The following is a 20295-nucleotide window of genomic DNA, read 5'->3' on the forward strand; positions in this document are numbered from 1 at the left end:
CTAACTTTGTTTCCTTTTAGAATGTGGAAAATAGAAATGAAGGCGGCATCTGCAGTGAGAGTTTTCCCTCATCCTTCATTTGTCTACACTGCCAAGTACCACCCAGTTGCTGACTCGTTGGTTGTGACAGGATGTTACGACTCAGTGATTAGAATCTGGAATGCAAATGTGGAAGAAATCCATGGGCAACTGCTACAGGAGCTTGATGGCCATAAAAGTTTCATTAACACACTTTGTTTTGATGCAGAAGGTATGTAGTTAATATTGCTTTTACAAACAGTTGTCTTTCCAATTGAGGACCAACTTGAGTGTTACTAGTTTTCTTCATGGAGGCAGTGTATTCTTCTTAGGAAGAAATTGTTCACTGAGAGAATGCTGGGACACTGAGACAGGTTTTCCAGAGAAATTGTGGATGCCCCATGCCTGAAGGTGTTGAAGGCCATGTTGGTCTGGGCTTTGTTCTTGTGGAAGATGTCCCTCCGCATTTCTGGGAGGTCAGAACTAGATGATTTTTAAGGTCCCTTTCAGCCCAAATCAATCTATGACCCTTTGATAAAGAAAATGAGGTAGTAGTAATTAGATAGTGAGAAGTTTAGCACTAGACCAAAGAAGTGGGAAGATGATGAACTTTCAATATTGACAGAGAATAGGAAACATGGAGAGAAAAGGACAGAAATTTGATCATTGTGAGTCATGTTAACTGGTAGGTTTACAGCTGAAAGTGAATGTTGTACTGACATATAATAGTGGAGGAAGAGTTGAAAATGGGTGAAAATTAAAGTATGACTTTTTCTAATATTAGTAACATCATTAATAATTAGGTGGTTCATTTTAGTCACTGGAGTAGGTAAAGGACGAAAAGAGGAAAGGTGTATTTTTATACCTTTACAAAGAGGAAAGGTGTATTTTTATAAAGAAAAAGTATTTGTGCTTAAAGAACAAGTGTTGGAAAACACTATTTGTTCTAGTTCAAGGTTCTCTTAGTGAATGTATAAGTAAGCATTGAGCTATCATGTGAAGCTTGTTGAACTGTAAATGCTCCCTTTTTGCTGGTTGTGGAATATGAATAAAAATGAAAAAAAAAATTAAGGATCTGTTCTGCACCTCAGTATTTACATCCAGCTTTATGGTATCAGCTTATGTCATACATTATGAGCAAAATGCATTTGCAATAAGTATATTAGAGCAAAAGAGATGAAAGAATTGGTATTCGCCTATTCACAAAAATGAGAGAACAAAAGATCGTTTGTCGTTTTCTGTGGTATTGTTTTGTGGTTGGTATTTTATTTATAAGACATTATTTCTCAGGACACTCCATGTTCTCAGGAGATAGTTCAGGACTGATAATAGTTTGGGATACACCTGTCAAAGGAAGTTCTCCACACCTTTTTCAACACTGGAAGATCAATAAGGTAAACAGGTTTCTTAAACTAGCAGTGTAATTTTTATGGGACTGTTCCAAGTCTAGTAATCTGATTTGATTTACATTTTTTTAATACATTACCTTTTGTTTAACTGCAGAGGTGTATTTTCTTTAACAATTGGTATAGAAGAACTATACAACGTGCAGTGATTCACTGACTTAATTTTTTTAAATTGTTTTGCAACTTAATTGGGTTGGGCACTGGAGCAGGCTTCCCAGGGAAGTGATCACACCACCAAGCCTGAGAAAATTCAAGAAGTATTTGGACTCTCAAGGAACATGGTGTGATTCTTGGGGCTGTCCTGTGTAGGGCCAGGAGTTGGTCTTTGATGTTCACAGTGGGGCCCTTACAACTAAAGATATTCTGGGATTCTGTGATTCTATAATTTTTTTTCTATATAAAACATGAAAATACTTAAGGTTTGATAGCACTGTTTTAACAGGTAAATGCTTTGTTCTCTAGAGACAAAAATAAAATAGACCCCAGGCTTTAAAAAACAACCTTTGTTCATACCTTAGAGCTTTAATGTTCAGTCATCATTTCTATCATCAGCTTAATTTTTTTAAAATTCAGTCACAATAGAATCTGCCTCGTGGTTGTAAAACGTTGATGTCTAGGATGTAATGCCTTAATGTAGGAACAAACTTTTTCTTTAACCGAATAACATTAATTGAGCAGAAAAAGAGTAACGCAAGAGAAAAATGGGCAATAATATGTAAAAACATGAGCTTTAAAACACAAAGTTATATAATTTTCTTTATTTTCCATCCTTCTGTAGGAAATAAAAGAAAATGATATTAAAGGAACACCAGTAAATCATTTGGAAGTGCATCCGAATGGAAGGCGTTTATTAATCCATGCCAAAGACAGTACCTTGAGAATTATGGATCTCAGAATGTTAGTATTTTTGGTGACAAATGTGTATTTCCTTTATGTTTTAGAATTGACATGGGGAAATAAAATACCATGAAGGTATTAGTTGTGTAGTTGGGGAGAAAAAAGATGTCCTAATAATCAAGGATAGAAATGTTAGGGTTAGGAAATGATTTCAAAACACTGCTGTGTTAACGACCTCTTGGGTGATATTGAGTAAGTCTTTTAGAATAGAATACCTAAAAATTACTAGATGACTTGGGAGCCTAAACTGGCGTGAAGAATGCAATGTTAGTCTTCTAAGTATTGAAATCCCTTTTAAAATGCAATCTGGACATGAAAAGAACTTGAAAGTGGTAACATATGTGTATTAGTTTTGCATTTTTAAGACTCTGGGATGGATATTTTATGATGAAATGGAAGATGATTGTCATCATAAATACTAAAAAATGCAATGATGTATATTTTATGGTTTATTAAGCAGGCTGTGAGATAGTTTTGCAGTTTTTGATGCTTTTTCTCATTCTCAATTGGTATAAGCACGATTTTTTTAATGACAAAATTAAAAAGCAAGGAGATTATAGACTCACTTGAGTTCGATGTTGGAGAATGACAAGTTCAACCCAATAATCAAATCACAACAGCATGCTACTCAGCTTTATACAATTATATTTTTAATATCTTGAAGGATGAAGATTTTGCAGCTTCTCTGAGCAACATGCTCTAGTGTTCATTTACACTCAAAAGACTTTTCTTATTTTTAAACAGAATTAGCTATATTTCAATTTAAGTCCATTCCCTCTCATCGTTTCTTTGGGTGGGAGTGAGCAGAGTCTCTCAGCAACCACATACATATGTTGATAAGATGCACTTGAACATTCTGTTCTGGAAAGTCACATTAAAGATATGAACAACTTTTCTAAAATGTTTTGTCCTTAATTTGATAGGTTTCTTTCCACCCCTCACCACACAGAAAATCCTGGGAGGTGTTTAAAAGATGTGGAAATGTGGCCGTTAGGTACATGGTTTAGTAGTGGATCGGACAGTGCTGTGTTAATAGTTGGACTTAATGATCTTGAAGGTCTTTTCCAAACTTAGCAATTCTGTTGTTGTACGGATTGAATGTTTGAACTAGCTGAGGACTCTACTGTATTACGGTGCACGTTTATCTTTTACTGTAAATGATAAATTATAGTGACCATGCTAGAAGCTAAACTATCCACTCAACAGAAGCATGAAATTGCTGAATTAAGAGAGGTAACCTGTAGTTTTTAAGGCAGCATTCTTCTGTTGCTCCTCTTTCTAAAACGTGCAGAGTTTTAGTTTGAGAGGGAAAGATGGGCATGCATATTAATCTTTAAGAAAGGGTTTAATATGGGGTGCAATTTCACAATTATTTTAAGCAAATTTATCCATAGGACGTACCATCTCCTGCAATCTCCCACGCCTTTGGCCGTGTATTCCTAGCATTCCTTTTTTATCATCTGTAGAGATCTTTTGATGTGGGGTAAGTCAGATCAGTGAGCTCATCCAACTAAAAATTAGCCTACAAATACAAATGATTAATTTTCATTTTAATCAACTGTCTGATCAAACTCATCTGATCACTGCCCAAACACTAGAGAAGAAATGAGGGAGAGCCTGGGAAAATAAGGGTGGAGAGGACACCACCAGGACTGCTACTTTGACCACAGCCCACAGTTACATTGACTTAAGTCTATCAATAAACCGCAGGGTCAGATACCCAGCAGTGATAATTTTGCACGTCAGCATTAACTGTTCATTCCCTGCATGAGAAAAGAGGGGGTGGAGGTCACAGATGAACACAATTCATGTTGATTGACAGCTGGTTGCTCTTAACTTTCCTCTTTCAACTTGCTTTTTTTGATCTTTTTGGATAATGCTGCTGTCCTGTCACTTAGGTATGTGATCAGAGATTTGGTTTTGGTTCAGTCCTCTCCTTAGGGTTTCGTATGAATTTTAGTTTTACATCTTGCAGGGCTCTTCTAATGACATCTCAGAGATACTATCTTTCTTATTCATACAGCTAAAACTCTTACTTGGCCTAAAATGATCTTGCACTGGGATCATTAAAGCTTCCTTTTATCTTACTTATGAAGTAGAATTTCATCTAGGGTATATTTATTTGGAATATTGTTTAAAATAATTTCCCTGTCATATTAAATGGACTGCTATTCTCCCAGCATACCTCCATTGCTTTTGCAGTAACAAATGTGAAATAATACTGTCTTCTGTACTTGAGGGCGGTGGTGGCCTGTTGCTGTTGCCTCAAATTCTGCATTGTAGTACTGCTGCTGGGTTAGTCTCCACGTTGAACTTTGATATCCTTTTCCAGGCCATGCCTCATGTTTAAAAAAGAAAAAAGATTAGGATACCTAAGTTGCAAAATAATATTAAACGTATTAATGGTAAATCAACATTTATGTCTGAAATTTGTTGATTCTACTGCTGGTTTTTTTACCAAGAAGACCTTAGTCTGCAGAACTGAAGAGAGCTGCTGCTGAAGTTTAATCATTCAAGCTCAAGAAGCATTATGAAAACTTTACTGACAGAGCTTGGATTAGTAGTGCCAGTTTCCCTGTTTTATGCAAAGCTCAGAATTAAGATAGTGCAAATTACTGCATCTCTATCTCTTCTCTAGATCTGAGGATTTCCTCAGATTTCCTTTTTCTTCTGAAAGACAATGATGTACATTTTCATCTGTACTGTCAGGTGCATTATGAAGGTAAGGGAAAATATAGGTAAATAAATACTACACTCTGCAAAAAGTATGTGCTTGTAAATCTATTTTGGATGCGAGGTGTACTGATTTTTCTGAGGAATAGAGGGGGAATTGACACTTAAAAAGTTACACTGTCTTTCTGAATGTGTCTTCTGTATTTGCAAACTTTCTTTAGCTTGGCAACAAAGAAATATGTAGGTGCTACAAATTACAGAGAAAAGATTCACAGCACCTTAACACCATGTGGTACGTTCCTGTTTTCAGGAAGTGAAGATGGAAAAGCTTATGTTTGGAATCCAGAAACAGGTAACTAATTATTTATTATTTATTATTAAGCCAAATTGTCAAAGCTGAGGGGGGAAAGGATTTTTTTAAGGTTTATTGAAACACTTTTGATATGGAATAAAACTTCAGTAAGACGTTCTTAAATCCCGGAGCTTTAGCTCCACCTTTTAAATAGCTGTTATTAATCTCTGAGATTTAATTCTCTAGAGGAAATTAATAGAGGTAACATTTGTAATATCCAGCATGACTGGAGCACCTGAGGCTCAGCTTTTTGTATACTGCGACTCTTTACATGTGGTGAGGATCTTAAGATGGAATGCACAAAATATGTTTTAGGTCAGGTAAGTTTTTCTGTTGTGTTGTTTAGATTTGAGAATCAGACTCGTGTTCAGAACCACTTCATCTCTGTGGTGGGTGGTCAGAGGCTGAATATTTTTGGTGTGTGGTATATAAGGTTTCTTGGTGAAGTAGTCCTCAAGCCAAGGAGTTTCAAAATAGCTACCAAAATCTTTCTGAAAAAAATCTGATGAAAGTGTAGGGTGGAGTTTCTTGTACAGGAGGTAAAAGAGATAAAAATAAGAGCAGAAAGTAGCAGAATACCATTTTGGATTTGATGACATTATAGCCTGTCTGTAATTGTACTCTGTATAATTTTTTAAAATAAAGTAAATATTTTGAAACTGGCAGATAACTAACAGTTCTGTTTTGGATTTCTTTCCATGTTTCCAACTACATTAGCTTGCATCTCTGCTGCTACATAATTTGCCTGACTACTTAAAAAAAATAAAGTAAAAGGAAGGAGGAACTTTGTTATTAGTGTGTTTTTATTGGATTTTGACTTTTGTTTATAGACTGTATTTGCATTTATTGTGCCATCAGCTGAAGAGCTAATTTTATTTATATATTTTTAATAATTCTCTGCTCAACTTTCACTCCTTTTATCAGTATTATATAGCTGAAATCCACGAGTAAGATGGCTATCTTTGTACAATGCAAGCACAAACAAATACTGGGGAACGCCACCTTTCCAGAGCGTGCTTATCAGAAGAGAACTCATCTAACCCCATGCATCCTCCTCTGGCATTTCCTACAGCTATTGCAACAGCACTAACTTTTTTGACTTACTGAATAACTTAAAAGCATGCAATATTTCCTTTGTCTTATGCCAAAATACTGCTTTTTAATCAGGAAATTGACTGAAGAACATTTATTTAGAGTGGCAAACACTATAGTAGTACAAGATTTAACCAGCTCTTATTTTGCTCTATCAAATGTTTCAAATATTTTTCCATGGCATTAATAAACTTATTTCACTTCTGCAGGAGATCAGGTGGCTATATATTCTGAACTCTCCTTCACATCTCCACTTCGTGATGTTGCCTTTCATCCACATGAACACATGGTGTCTTTTTGTGCCTTTGGTCAAAACCATCCAATACTTGTATACATTTATGATTATAAAGGTATGGTACAAATTCTCTTGATACTCACCTGTAAGATTTTATTTTTTTAAAGCAATTCATTAGTATTTGTACTTCTTTTGAGAGAATTTGATGATAATGCATATCTTTTATTCTGGGACAAACTCAATTGAACATGATCCCCCACAACCTGTTCTATGTGATGCTGCTTTAAGCAAGGGGTTTGGCCTAGCCAAAATCACCAGGGGTCCTCCAAATTTTTTGTATTTCATACTGTGTGATTTTTGCAGCACTTTATCATATATAGACAGCATCATAGAAAATCCCTTTTTGCAATATCAAGGTGGATTACAGAGCCAGAAAATACAATTATTTGGAAAACTAATTAGTAGCTTAATCAGAATCTGAGTAGTTTGTGCCAGCTATGTTACAAAATATTGTTGAGGACCTGTGTAGAAATGAGAGAGAATGTATAGACTTCTAATAAATAGCTGTTACAGCTGTGATGGGATTATGTCAGAGATATGTTTATTCCCCATTTTATATTGAAGAGAAGATAGTAATAAATGCTAACTTTGAATTTTTAGTAGACAAAATTCAGATTGTCCTTTGCAGGCTTTTTTGATAGTTGTATTCAGTTAAGGATATTTCCATCTAGAGAGTTAATGTGTTAATATGAATTAGGCAGTAAATTTTTTGTATGAATTACATTTACAGGGGACATAGATCTGTAAAGTTAATCCTGTCTTTATACACTGGATTTTTAAGTAACATGTAGTAATAGGGTTACTCATATAAAATCTCAGTCTAGGTTATTTGTTGAACTAGTTCACTTTTACAGGAATATTTAGTGGAATGACTTTGCTATCAATACTTAGTGCTATACTTCAATTAAGTAGGATATGGGTGTTTTAAAAAGCAATGCAGTTTTTGGGGGGTGAAGGGTTTCTTCAGAATTTTTTGGTTGTTGAACAGGCAATGAGTCTTAAAAAACCTAAAGTAGTAGTTTGAAATATATATATACGTGTGCATACACTTTTAGAGATTACACAGCACAGTGGTAGTTATTTGTGTCTTCTGACTTCTTAACTGCTGACAGTAAGATTTTGCATAGGTTGTGGTCTTTTTTTGTATCATTGGTTGCTATCTTTTTGTTCCTGTTTTGGTTAAAAGCACCATCTTTGGTTTCAGAAAATAGTCATACTGCCATAGTGTTGAAAGAGTTAAACATATAGTACTACTCATTTTAGTCACTGACACAATTTTTAAGACTCCGACAGCGTGCATTTTAGATACAATAGTTTTATTAATATCCTGGGCAGAACTTCCATGAAGAATCCTTTTAACATTTGTTGGCTTGAGACCATAGTACAAAAAATCACAGAAGTCAGGTTGTCAGTCAGTGGGTCCTGTGCCTGTGTAATATGTCTGTCATCTTATGAAATATGGCTCAGGCATCATAAACTCACTTGAACTAGGCTGGAAAAAATGTGGAATGTCACCGACTTGAGCTCAATGCAGGCTTTATAACTTTATTGCCTTTGAAAAATTCCTTTCTCTTCCCACTCTTTCCCCCCACCCAATGCCAATATTTCTGCATAAGGAACCCTTGCTGATAAGCAATACAAAAATACCGGTTCTGTATGAGAGATTACTGAACTCAAATAACTAGAGTGAGATACTGTGATCAGAAGACTTGGGGGGGAATGGGGTAGTAAGGGTAAAATTTCATGTCACTTTCAGATTTTCCCTATAGCACTATTGGTACAGTTTCTGATGGTGTTTGGCTGAAGACTTGGCTGGCAAACTGACTGTGGTCCTTTAGTTTTTTTTTTCCCATGGCAATGTAAGGCTTCACCTGAGACATTAATATTGCTTATTTCTACAGTTGCACAACAGGAAGCTGAACTCGTAAGAGATCTCAGTTCATCACTTACCACAGCTGTACCAAGAGGGCCACACTTCTTTAGCAGTTTTTCTGAAATTCCTGTGCGAAAAAACTCAGTGATGTCTCCAGCAGATCAGTTTGTCAGTGTTGCAAGAACGTCAATGAGAATGCAGAAGGTGAAACAAAAACTTGATTCTGTTACGGTAAGTCAAATTTAATTAATTTCAGAAATGCATAGTCTTCCCATATTCTGGAACTGGTATACTTTAAAAAAACATATGTGTTGTCATGGCATCTGGTCTTTAGAAATGAAATCTCTCACTGAAACTAATGCAGCTGTAAGTAGCTCTTAAGATAAAAGCAATCATAAAAAATTTAATTTTGTTTTTCAAGTACTGATGACAAGGGCTCTTTTTGTGCTAGTGCATGCCTATTGCTGTTTGTCCGTTTATATGAAATCAGGGATCCATAGATCATTATGGCTGAGATTCCTATCCACCTTAAAAATTGTATGTGGCGTAAATGGTAGAGGTTTTAGGGAGCTGCACAGTTGGGAGGAGAGCATGCCCTGTGCTGGGCACAGCTGTTTCAAGCCAGCTCAGTGAAGGACAGCATGGACCCACTGCACAACTGAAACTGGAACCAAACAGAATATGGCATCTCTGAGAAAACAGACTTAAGAAAGGTTGGAACCTACTGGAGACAGGAAACACCACAGCAGAGGAGAAATGCGAAGGAAAATGTGTCAGGGGGCACAAGTGAAGATACAGGAGGAGGGATGTGAGGAGCCATGTGAAATGAGGAGATGTGAAAGAAGACAGAGAAGGAGGCACAAAGGTGATGCAAGAGACACAAACAATGCAGAAATGGAAATGCAGGGGAAATAACAGAGTAGGCTTGAAAGGAAAGACAAGAGGTACATGAGGGCACACAAAAGAAAACACAGATGATGGTGCACCTCCAAAGGTGTTGCAAACAATGGAAGAATCCTTGCTGGACAGGTGCAATCCCCAAAGGGATGTTGTCTGGTGCAGGATCCATACTAAAGTAGTTGAAAAGAGTATTCAAAAGAGAGTTGAAAAGAAAAAAGAAGAGTCAAAAAGAGCAAGTCATTATGCACTAACCTCACTGTACTACCCCACCCTTCCATTACCTTTGCAAAGGGACTGTGTGTAATGTAGTGTCAAAATCAAGGAGTCTGGGGATTAGGAGAAAAAAGGTGCCTGAACTGGAGCCAGTCAAGGAGGGATAAAAAGTGCTTTCTTTGCTTGGGTGTTTTACTATTTGTCTTATTTGTCAATACCCAAATCAGTAGTTAAAACTTTTCTAATTGGCAGTAATTTAATTAAGTTATATTCTCCAACTTGAGATACTGTTGCAATAATAAATTTGCAACAATGCAGAATGTTCCTGAATAGCACTGTGAAGTTACAATTACTTTTCACAATGACATGAGCCAAATTAGAGTTTACATTTACTGTTTTTCATCTTGAAGTACTTTTGAGTGCATGTAGATTTTTTTTAAATGTAGTTTTAGATTTTGTCTGCATTAATAAGCAGTGAATCACAAAAGAAGTAGATGAGTAGATGAAAGCAGTTGTTGCTGAGGTTGCTGTAACTACTGTCTATCATGCTTTAGGGGTTTTACTTTGGATTAGATTTAGTCTGGTTCCTTAGCTTTGCATCCCCATTAGGCCTGAACTTTGAAACTGTCTGGAAGAAAGCTATCCCACAGACCTTCACACAGACCACATATTTTGGAGCTATGAGCTCCCAGTGTACCCCTTCACGAAACATAACGTGGTAGCTCTCATGGATAATGGTAGCATGCTGCTTCTACCTTTCAGGTACGTGTGGCCTGACACAAGGAAGCAAACCTTTTTTCTGTTTTCTGCTCATTCTGTTCTTGCTCACCTACCAAGTGAGTGCTGGTGCCGTCAAGGTGTTTATCAGAGAAAGGCGCAACATGGAGAATGGAGCCTGTAGCCTTGTGTCTGGGACAAGAACTCCAGGAAGATACTCCCAGACAAATTTTTACTGTTCTGGATGTCAGGTCATATGAAGAAAAAGATGGGGTTAGAGAATTTATGACAGTCTGTATCATTGCAGCTGTTTACTCCCAGATTAACCAGCAGTTCTGGACTGTGGAAGAAATTGTGGTTTAGCAGAAGCATGTAGAAGTTCCACATTACCTTGTGACTGAATGAAATAGATAAGCCTACGACTGTGTATGAGAGAACAACTTTCAACCACTGGAGTTTTGTAACCCTAGATTTCCATTGGCTAATTTGGGATGAGTAAGTCCACCGTGAACAGAGTAATGATCTGTGTTTTTGACAGAATCCTCCAAGCCCTCTACTCATGTGGGAGATGTCAAAAACTCATCTGAGTCTTCTCACTGTGTGAATTTTCAAACAGTACAGGATGGTGGTTGAAAGAATCCACTTCCAGTTTGGTATCTGTCACATAGCAGTAGTGATTATAAACACTGAGAGTGCTTTCTTGCAGGGCTTTATGAACCACTGAGACATTGGGAAGGAGATTTCTTTGAAAGGAGTCTCGATGCTGATCTTTTCAGTGATCCAGGATGAGACTCAGGTAGATACTTTGGTAGAAACTTTGCAAGCAGGGCTAGGATCATTTTTGCATGTGTCTGCAGTATTACTTGCCTGATTTATCACATTTTGGACAGCCCCAGAGTAAAATGTACAACATTAAAACCTAAAATTTCTACTAATTTGTAATTGGGAATTAGGTTTTAATGTGTGTGCAATTTCCTTTCTCTTATTAAAAGTGATGCATGTTTGTTAAGTGCAGGCTTTGCTGGAAGGCTTATTAGAATGCACCCTCACATGGTTTGCTAAAGTGTTTGTCAGAGTAGAACTCTTAAAAGTTGCCACTCAGCCCCATGTGTGAGAATATGCTAATATTTCTGGGAACAGACAAGCAAAAATGGAGAAAGACAACTTTAGGAAACCACACATAGGATGGCTTGCTGCTGTGTGGTCAAGTTGTAACATTAAAAATCCAGAAGAGAACACAGGTGTTACCTTGTCTGTATTTCACAGAGTCATAGAATATGTTGAATTGGCAGGAACCCCCAGAGATCAAGTCCAGCTCCTGGCGCTGCGCAGCACCAACCCCAAGAATCACACCATGAGCCCAAGAGCATTGTCCAAACATTTCCTGAGCTCTGTCAGGCTTGGTGCTGTGACCACTTCCCTGGAGAGCCTGTTCCAGTGCCCAGCCACCCTCTGGGTGAGGAACCCTTTCCTAATATTCAACATAAACCTTCCCTGACACAACTTCAGGCCATTCCCTCAGGTCCTGTCACTGGTCACCACAGAGGAGAGATCAGTGCCTGCCCCGGCTCTTCCCCTCATGAGGAAGTTGTAACTGCAATGAGTTCTGTCCTCACTCTCCTCTTCTCCAGGCAGAACAGACCAAGTGACCTCAGCTGCTCCTCGTACAGCTTCCACTCCAAGCCCTTTACTGTCTTTGTTTCTGTCCTTTGCACACTCTCTAATGGTTTAATGTCTTTCTTACATTATGGCACCTGAAACTGCGAACAGCTCTTGAGGTGTGGCTGCCCCAAGTGCAGAGTAGTCCTGGTCTTTGGGTTATGTTTGCATGCCCTTGTTACAGAGCTGTGACAACAGTGCCGTGTTGGGACAAGCATGGTGGCAGCATACCTTGTAGACCTGGCCTAAGGTCACAGCTGGAGTCACATTTAATGAGACGCGGGGGCTGGAACACACAAACAGTAAATCTGCCAACCCGGCAGTCTCTGGTTTTAACATGTGCCGACAGCATAGCTACTGGATTTAAAATTAACTTTAAAGTTTGGAGTTCTGTGACTTAGATACAGGATTGGAAAAATTGATGTCAGTACATTAAAGTTTGGCTTAAGCTAGATAGAGAATACTCTGATCCTGTATAAGCTTGTGTTCTTTGTCTTATGACCTGTGCCCCATTTCCAGGTCCCGTTAGAACCAATACTTTTTTTCTATTTTTTCTTCTTTTTACCTAAATATGAGCCTTAATGAATGATAAATAGATGAAGTTTTTTTTCTTCTCTTCTGCAGCATTGCTATTCTTATTAGCCCAGAAATTAGAACCAGGAGTTGACTATTGTGCTAAAACTTTAGCAATTAACAAAAGCTAAGACCTTTTGATACGAAAGGTAAAAATTAATTTCTCTATGAAACCAGAATGCAGAATTAGCTTCTGTACCACACAGAGAAATTAGAGTAGTGAATCCTGGCAGCAATTATTATTTATCTCTATTTCAAGGAAGGAATACTAATGTGTGATTTTATGTATGTAAGTTTTTGATAGGAAAACATTTAACTCATTTCTGACTCTTGGAAGTGCTCATAAGTGTTTTTCATTCAATTTTATTCAATACTATTTATGTTTTTTAAATTTTACTTTCATCTAGCTGTGAAAAAACCTGTTTATAACTATCCATAACAAGGGAATGATATATGTTGTGTAGGTATAGAGAGAAGGACTTTCTTTGAAGGTGTAGTGTCCTCACTCTGAAACTGAGCTTTTAGATGTCTGACCCCTTTGTAGCACTTAAGAATACAATCTATATATACTCTGTAGTACTAGTCTTGGAATCAATTACATGTTGGCTGCTTTATAGCTCAATATATTAATGCTTCTGAGTTAAAGTATGATTAGCTTTTCCAGTCCTTATTTCATGATGTATTTCTGAAAAATGTTATTAAAAGTTTATCTAAGTGGTTACCAAAATTCTGATACTCGGAGCGTATTAAATGCAGTGTTAGACAAGTGGAATGTAAAAGACTCTCTTCTATATACAGAAATGCTTACAACTATTTGGTTTTTGGTTTTTGTCCTTTAAGTGTATTTATTACTGTGGCATAATTCATGAAGAAGTAGGTACTGTGAAAGAATCCAGAAGCCTATATCTTGGATTGCATGAAAGTTACTGAACTTCCATCACTGAATTGTATGTCTATAAAATATATTCATAAATGATGCTTTGGTGTAGTAGACATCATATACTATACTATTTAGTCCTGTGAAATGATCTCATTTTAGAATTTAGTGGAGATGCAAAATACATCTTTTTGTGTTGAAATAGAACAGAATTTAAAGCCGCCACTTTTAAGAAAAAAATGTGCAACCCTTTTGGGGAGCACATAAACATGATACTGAGCCATCAAGTGGAAGAAGACAGAAACTTGTGGTTTTGTCTACAGCAAAGACTTACAGGCAGAGCTGGATGCCCAGGTGGTGTGTATTTTTTTGTGCTACCATTTTTAGTCTTGTAAGAATTTGTCCTCTGGCTCTTCTTAGTTTTGGTAAATTCTGAAATACCATGCTTGACTTCTGGGGTTTAGTGCAGATCTGGAAGGTGCGAGTTCTAAGGTAAATTACTATAGCTTCTACCTGGAGATGGAAAACTGAGTTCATAATACATGAAGTACTGAGGACTCCTTAAAACATTGCCTATTCTGTGAATTTTCTTGGCCTATTACAAGATAATGCTGTAGTGCCTCTGCAGGCTGAAATAGCAGTTTCACTTGAATGCAATACCTGCAATACAATATTTTTATCTACAAACTACAAGGGAAGTTTCTGATATTCTATAATCTTATCATATGTATAAGAAATGTGAAGTATTTTTAAAACTTTTTAAACTTTTTTTATCTCATTAGTAGATCTGAACACGATCCTGTAAACACAGGCAGTCATTTTCCATATGACCTGTACAGTGCATCTCACTGGATAAGAGCTTTTAGATTAGATAGATGGGTTTCTTAATAGTGATGTAGGCTTTTTCCTATTCCTGTATTCGTCTTAAGAATGCTAAGAAATGCTCTTACTCTAAGAAATTTTATTGCAATTATTACTTTACACAAAGCTATTCCCAGCTGCAGGCTTCTTTCTAAGGATGTATTTTGTAAGCTATGGTGCATCTGATTTCCTGTAAACCTGTGCATTTAATTTACTATGTTGAAATAGTTTTTATAAAGCTCTTTTCTATTTGTCAATCAGATACTGTTGAATCATTGTGATTTCATAAACTGATTGTTTATATGAAATGGCTGAATTATTACTAGAAGCTTCATACAGGTAAAATACTTAATACCATATGAAAGTTTTACCAGAATTTTACTTTGTATGTCTTTAAGGAATATTTAATTATAAAGTAAGATTTTAGAAATTATGATGAATTTTTCTTGTCAATTCATTAAGTTTTCTAGGTTTAATAAATTTGCCTGTGTTAGAAAAAGTTGAAAAAATAGCTGATTTTTTCTGTGATTTTTTCTTTTTTTGCTTGATTCCCTCTCCCCTGCCCTCTGAAAATCTTACAAAGCAGGTCAGGTTCTTAAAATCTGTAATATTAGAAGATTTTTTGCATAATAATAAGGTAATAACAATAATAATTTTTTTAATACATTCCTCTTTTTTAGTAACCACCAGGTGAATTTTAACACATCACAGTTAAATAGATGTATATGCTGGTTTTGCCTGGCTTAGAGTCAAACCATGACCTCTTTCAGCACTGTGTGTCTCTCAGTAGCTTATGTTTTACATAAATGGTATGCTAGCCAGAAAATTAATTGCATTCATTTTAAGCACAAAAATGTACCATTATAATAATTTTAGCAGAGGACAAAATAAGATGATGTTAAAAATTTTTACTGTGTGAGGATTTTATTGATTGGTTCTTTAATTTTGTTTTCAGTTTTACCATATTAGCTTTCTTGCCATGAAAGTTTGTACAGTTAAGGAAAAGTTACTCACTGATCAAGCATTTTTACTGTTGTATGGGTTTTACTAATTGGTTCTTTAATTTTATTTCCAGTCTTACCATATTACCTTTCTTGTCATAAGTGTTGGTAAAGTTAAGAAGTTTAATAACTCGGTGTTTATTTTGTCCCTGCTGAACAAAGTTAAACAGGGCTATCTGAGTACTGCTATGTTTATTTAAATAGTATTTTAAAGCAGAAAAAGCAGGATTCATTAATGTTAAAACCCAGCAAATTACTTCTACTTCTGCCAGCTGGCTTGTTGTTTCTCAACAACCAAGATGTTGAGAAAGCAGCTTTTATTAGAAACTTTTAATAAGAGAAAATTCCATAAATGGGCACTAAGGCAATGAATAACATTGTTGACAGCTTTGTTAATTGTTAGTGGGGCTGTGATAGAATTTCTTGCAACATGCAGAACATTCTTCCTGCCTGAAAGGAGGTTGTGACAAGGTGTGGGTTGGCCTCTTCTGCTGGGAAACAAGTGACAGGACAAGAGGAAATGGCCACAAGATGCATCAGAGGAGGTTCAGGTTGGACATAAGAAAGAATTTCTTTGCTGAAAGGGTGGTTAAGTATTAGAACCATGTGTCTGGGGAAGTGGTGGAGTCACCATTCCTTGAAATGTTCAAGGAATGTTTGGATTTGGCGCTTAGTGCTGTGGTTTAACTGACAAGGTGGTGTTTGTTCAAAGGCTGGACTCAATGATCTTGGAGGTCTTTGCCAACTGAATAATTCTGTGTTGGGTGCAGAAAGGAAATGGATCCTGGTTCAAATACCAGGAAACTATAGCTGAGAGTTAAAGAATGATATACAAGATTAAGCCTAGAGTATTACTAAATTCAGGGGGGATTGTGGACAGTGTGTGGTGTGCTCTGTACTATTTTTAGTCATAATGTCCTTTACAAGCAGGTACAAAGGAATAGGTTTGTATTTATATTTGACAAAATGTATGTTAGAAGGTTTTCTGGTGTCTTATTTTTCATAAAGAGAAATAAAAGGAAAAGTATCTTTGGGTGTATTTTTTATGGGGGACAGGTTACATCCATCTTTCATTTGCACAAAAAACAAGCTGTTTTAAAATTAACTACCGAAGTAATGGATTTTTTTCCCCCGGTCATATGTTTTTTGATAGCACAAATTGTAACATGAGGTCACAGTTTATATAGTAACCTACTTGGCTCTTACTAAACAAGACAGATCTACTTTTTACTGTTATTGGTGTGACATTGCCCATTTCTGCTAGGATGTGTATATCTAGGCATGTTCTTGAGCTGAAATGCCAGTTTTATCCAATCCAGGAAAGGTCGTTCTCTTTGCATGTAATGGCTACGTCCTGTGTATAACCAAGCCTTTATTTAACTGTTTTGTGTCTTGTGCAGAATTTAGTGTTCCTCGTAGCTAAATGAAAGAAGCTTACTATTCCAAGTGTTTATAGCAATCTTAATTTCTCCTTAATATTTTTTTGAAGACCAGAAAAAAAAAAAAGGAAGAAAGAAAGCTTTTGAAGTAACATGTAATTGCAAATACCAGGACTCTGGCAGAACTAAGGAACTAAATATACATAATTACTTTGTAATGAGACTTAGCATTTGTAGACAGTGACTGAACTGTAGGATCAAGCCCCTGTTAGTGTCAATTTTCATTTGACATGGTCACTTCTGGCCTTCAATTGGGCAAAACAGATGAGCGCTCAAGTTACAAGGAAACCATATTGCCATGTAGACAAATAAGAGGACTGTAGGAGGCTTCAGGGGACCATACTTGCTTCAGACAAGCAAAGTAAATCTGTTTCAGTTTTGCCTGTGTGTGTGGATAATATCTCATTTTGGCTGTGTTTGGCTTTTCTACTTAGTCTAGAGGTATGTAAGAGCAGAGTAGATTATCTCTTAAGTGACTGCAGGACCCTACCACGATAGAATCCCAGCTTTCATTTGAGTCCCTCTAGTGCTACTGTCATAGAAATGATTGTACTTCTTCATAGATGTTGTCCCAACAGATGTAAACTTGATTCAAACTTACATTGCAAATTTGAAAGCTGTAGTGCCATATTCCTACTTTAAGCATTATTGCCTCTGTGTTTTCTTCTTACATCGAGAAAAATACCAGATAGTGTTGTGGGGTTTTTTTATTTCAGATTCTGCTATTAAATTCTGAAGAATAATGTTAATAATGCTTTTACACTGTCTTTAAAAGCAGTGTTCTAGAGACGTAGGCTTTCAGGGGAGAAACGTAAAACCAAGAGATTCAGAAGTAATATAGATCTGACCGACTTGATTTAGCTTGCAAGTATATATGGAAATGTTGATTGTATTGATTGCAAAGGTCATAAAATTGCATTCTTAGGAAAACGAAAAATTGCCTTTGCCACCTTGTCAGGTCTTAGAGCATTCTGTTTTTGTTTCATGCCATTCACTTTTAATGTGAAAACTAGTTTTACTGAAAATGTGTATTTGCATAATTTTCATAGAGCTTCCCTAACACAAAAAAGAATATGCAAATCATCTTCGTTTAAGCCTGGCAAAAATTATGTAGGTATCTTTATTGTGACAGAAACAATAAGAATGTTTTAACTCTTAGTTTTATTCAATTCTCAATACTAGTGAACTGTGTCTTTGATAAAGCTGTGGTTTATGCATGAAGACAACAGAGCCTGTTGTGAAAAATAAGTAAATTTGTGGTTGACTATCTTAGCCAACTTCGATCAATGTTGTAAAGGTATTTAGCAATGATTTCCCACAGCATGCATTTCAAAAAAAAAAAAAGATTGCTTCAAATTGTTCTGTGGGTAGTTTTATGTCTGCCTGTTGTAGGAGAATGAGCTATTTTTCATAGAATAGTGTCCTTCACCTGGAAGCAGTTGTGCTTTAATCACTATTCCTCACTTATTAGCTCAGTGCTTCTCATTTCTGTTACAGTGTTGTGCCTTTGTTTTCTCTTCGGGCCTCTTAGAGATTTAAATAATGCTTAAGAGCTAGTGGCAGAAAGGTCATTAAAACTCTGGTTTTGTCTCTGCTTTAGATGGGCAGTCTTTTATAGTTCGCCTGAATTCAGCTTCACTGCCATCAAGGGGAGGAATGAATCACTTCCTGTAAGACTGCTTAGACTTAAAACTTCATTTTTAATATCTCTTTTGTTAAAAAGGCTTTTATCTTGTTTTTAAAGCCTTGGACAGGAAGGAAGTATTCTAAGAGAACTTATGCTGCATTTTAGAACAGATGATTTTCTTAAATCCTCAGGTCTGCACATTCAATCTTCTCTTGTGTGTGTCTTGTTGCATTTGATTTCAAAGTGTTCTGTTTGGCATGTCTAGTGAGAGTGTTTGCATAATACATCAGGAAAATAAAGAGAAGATAATTAAGTGTTGCACAAGAATGATTTACATAGAGTTCCATATCTCTTCTATAGTTTGTTCAAGGACCAGAATCTGTACAAACTTAGCTTCATAATTCTTCCTTCCAGGATGAACTGGGGAGACATCTATTAAGTGTTAGTTTTCAATGGTTTTCTCTGTCCTGTTTAGTTTGGTTTCTAAAGGTGTGTATATTCAACCTATCTTCATTTCCTGGTATTATCTGGAACTTAATTTTTGATAGCAAATTTGAAAGAGACTTCCATCAAAGTATTTTCCTGGAAAGCCTTAGTTTGTCTTATGGTGTAGTGTGCACTTAGCAAGAAATTCATGCAAAGGGGAAATCTTCTCATTCATCTAGGGAGAAAGGTTCTCCCTGGAGTTTACATTGGATGAAAGAAGATGAAACACTGTGAAGCTGAGCTCAAAACGTTTGCAGAACAGATTATTTTTTCGGCGTTTGAGTAAATATGTAAGCTAATGGCATTCCATCATTTTTTTTGTATCAGAGAAAACTTTATATTAATGAAACTTACTTGCTTGTAAGAAAAGCAGTTTGGTTTTGTTGTTGCAGTTGTTCAGAAAAACAGGCCTCCATTCTGATAACATTTCCCAACTACTGTTTACTAGCATTCATTTAAATTTGTACCCTGTAGTAAAATCTACCAGCTTTAATGCTTTTTAAAAATCATGTTCAATGATTAATCTCATTTTCTATCTTGCTTTTTTTATTTCTGTCGGCTTTGCAGTATAATCATTACAATTGTGCACTTTTGCTGCAAGATTCCTTGTTAGTCAAAGATAGTTTTTACTATAAACTTTCCTTATCAGAATTAAATCCATATTCCTGCACAAAAACCAGACACACTAAGATGAAGATCCGGTGGAGTGGTGCAGAGCAGATAGCCTCTGGCCCAGTCAAGCAATTCAACATGCATTTTATTGCTATATTACCTGCATTCCAGTACACCTGCCAATACCCCAATATCATGCATTATTGAACTGAATAATTTCTTGAGTTTCAGAAATAATAGTTATGTAAAATGCATCATTTTTGAGATGGTTAAACCAAAGTGAATTGGTGATTGTCTCTTTTCTTTAAACAGAATTTACAAGACAGTAGTTTGAAAATTTGCAAAATGTCAGTGGCCCTCAACTGAAGTTTAAGGTTCTGATCTAGAGTTTACTGAGGTCAAAGGTAGTGCTCCACTGATTGGGAGCTTTTAGTTGGAGTAAGTGACCATATGCTTTTATTCTGTATGATGAAATAGATTTGACTTTTGAAAGGATCAAAAATGATGTTCTTATGTAAATAACTCTCAAGAATTTTAGCATATGAATATCTTGCTTGAAGAAAGTTACAAATATTTTTTAAGGCCTGTTTTTCTTCCACGTTGGCTTTGGTGTATTAAGGCACAGAAAACATGTTTAACAAATAGTAAAATTCTCAATTGGATCAACCAAAAACTTAAGATCGTTACACTTTTTTTCATCCACTATATTGGATAATATGGCAAG

General features: G+C 36.2%; 1 protein-coding gene across 8 annotated transcripts in view; it reads left to right on the forward strand.

Moving 5' to 3' along the window:
- AHI1 (Abelson helper integration site 1) overlaps positions 1-20295 on the forward strand; it is an 89325-nt gene that overhangs the window by 21894 nt on the left and 47136 nt on the right. For all 8 annotated transcript variants that reach the window (XM_066179126.1, XM_066179129.1, XM_066179130.1 and 5 more), the window contains 6 exons: positions 21-250; positions 1309-1412; positions 2203-2321; positions 5216-5346; positions 6648-6788; positions 8635-8837. In XM_066179126.1, coding sequence (XP_066035223.1) covers positions 21-250; positions 1309-1412; positions 2203-2321; positions 5216-5346; positions 6648-6788; positions 8635-8837 — 928 coding nt within the window. The remainder of the gene's footprint in view (positions 1-20; positions 251-1308; positions 1413-2202; positions 2322-5215; positions 5347-6647; positions 6789-8634; positions 8838-20295) is intronic.

This window comes from Chamaea fasciata, unplaced genomic scaffold (assembly GCF_029207755.1).
Source record: "Chamaea fasciata isolate MVZ Bird 193981 ecotype frontalis unplaced genomic scaffold, bChaFas1.0.hap1 SCAF_3, whole genome shotgun sequence".
NCBI lineage: Eukaryota > Metazoa > Chordata > Aves > Passeriformes > Sylviidae > Chamaea > Chamaea fasciata.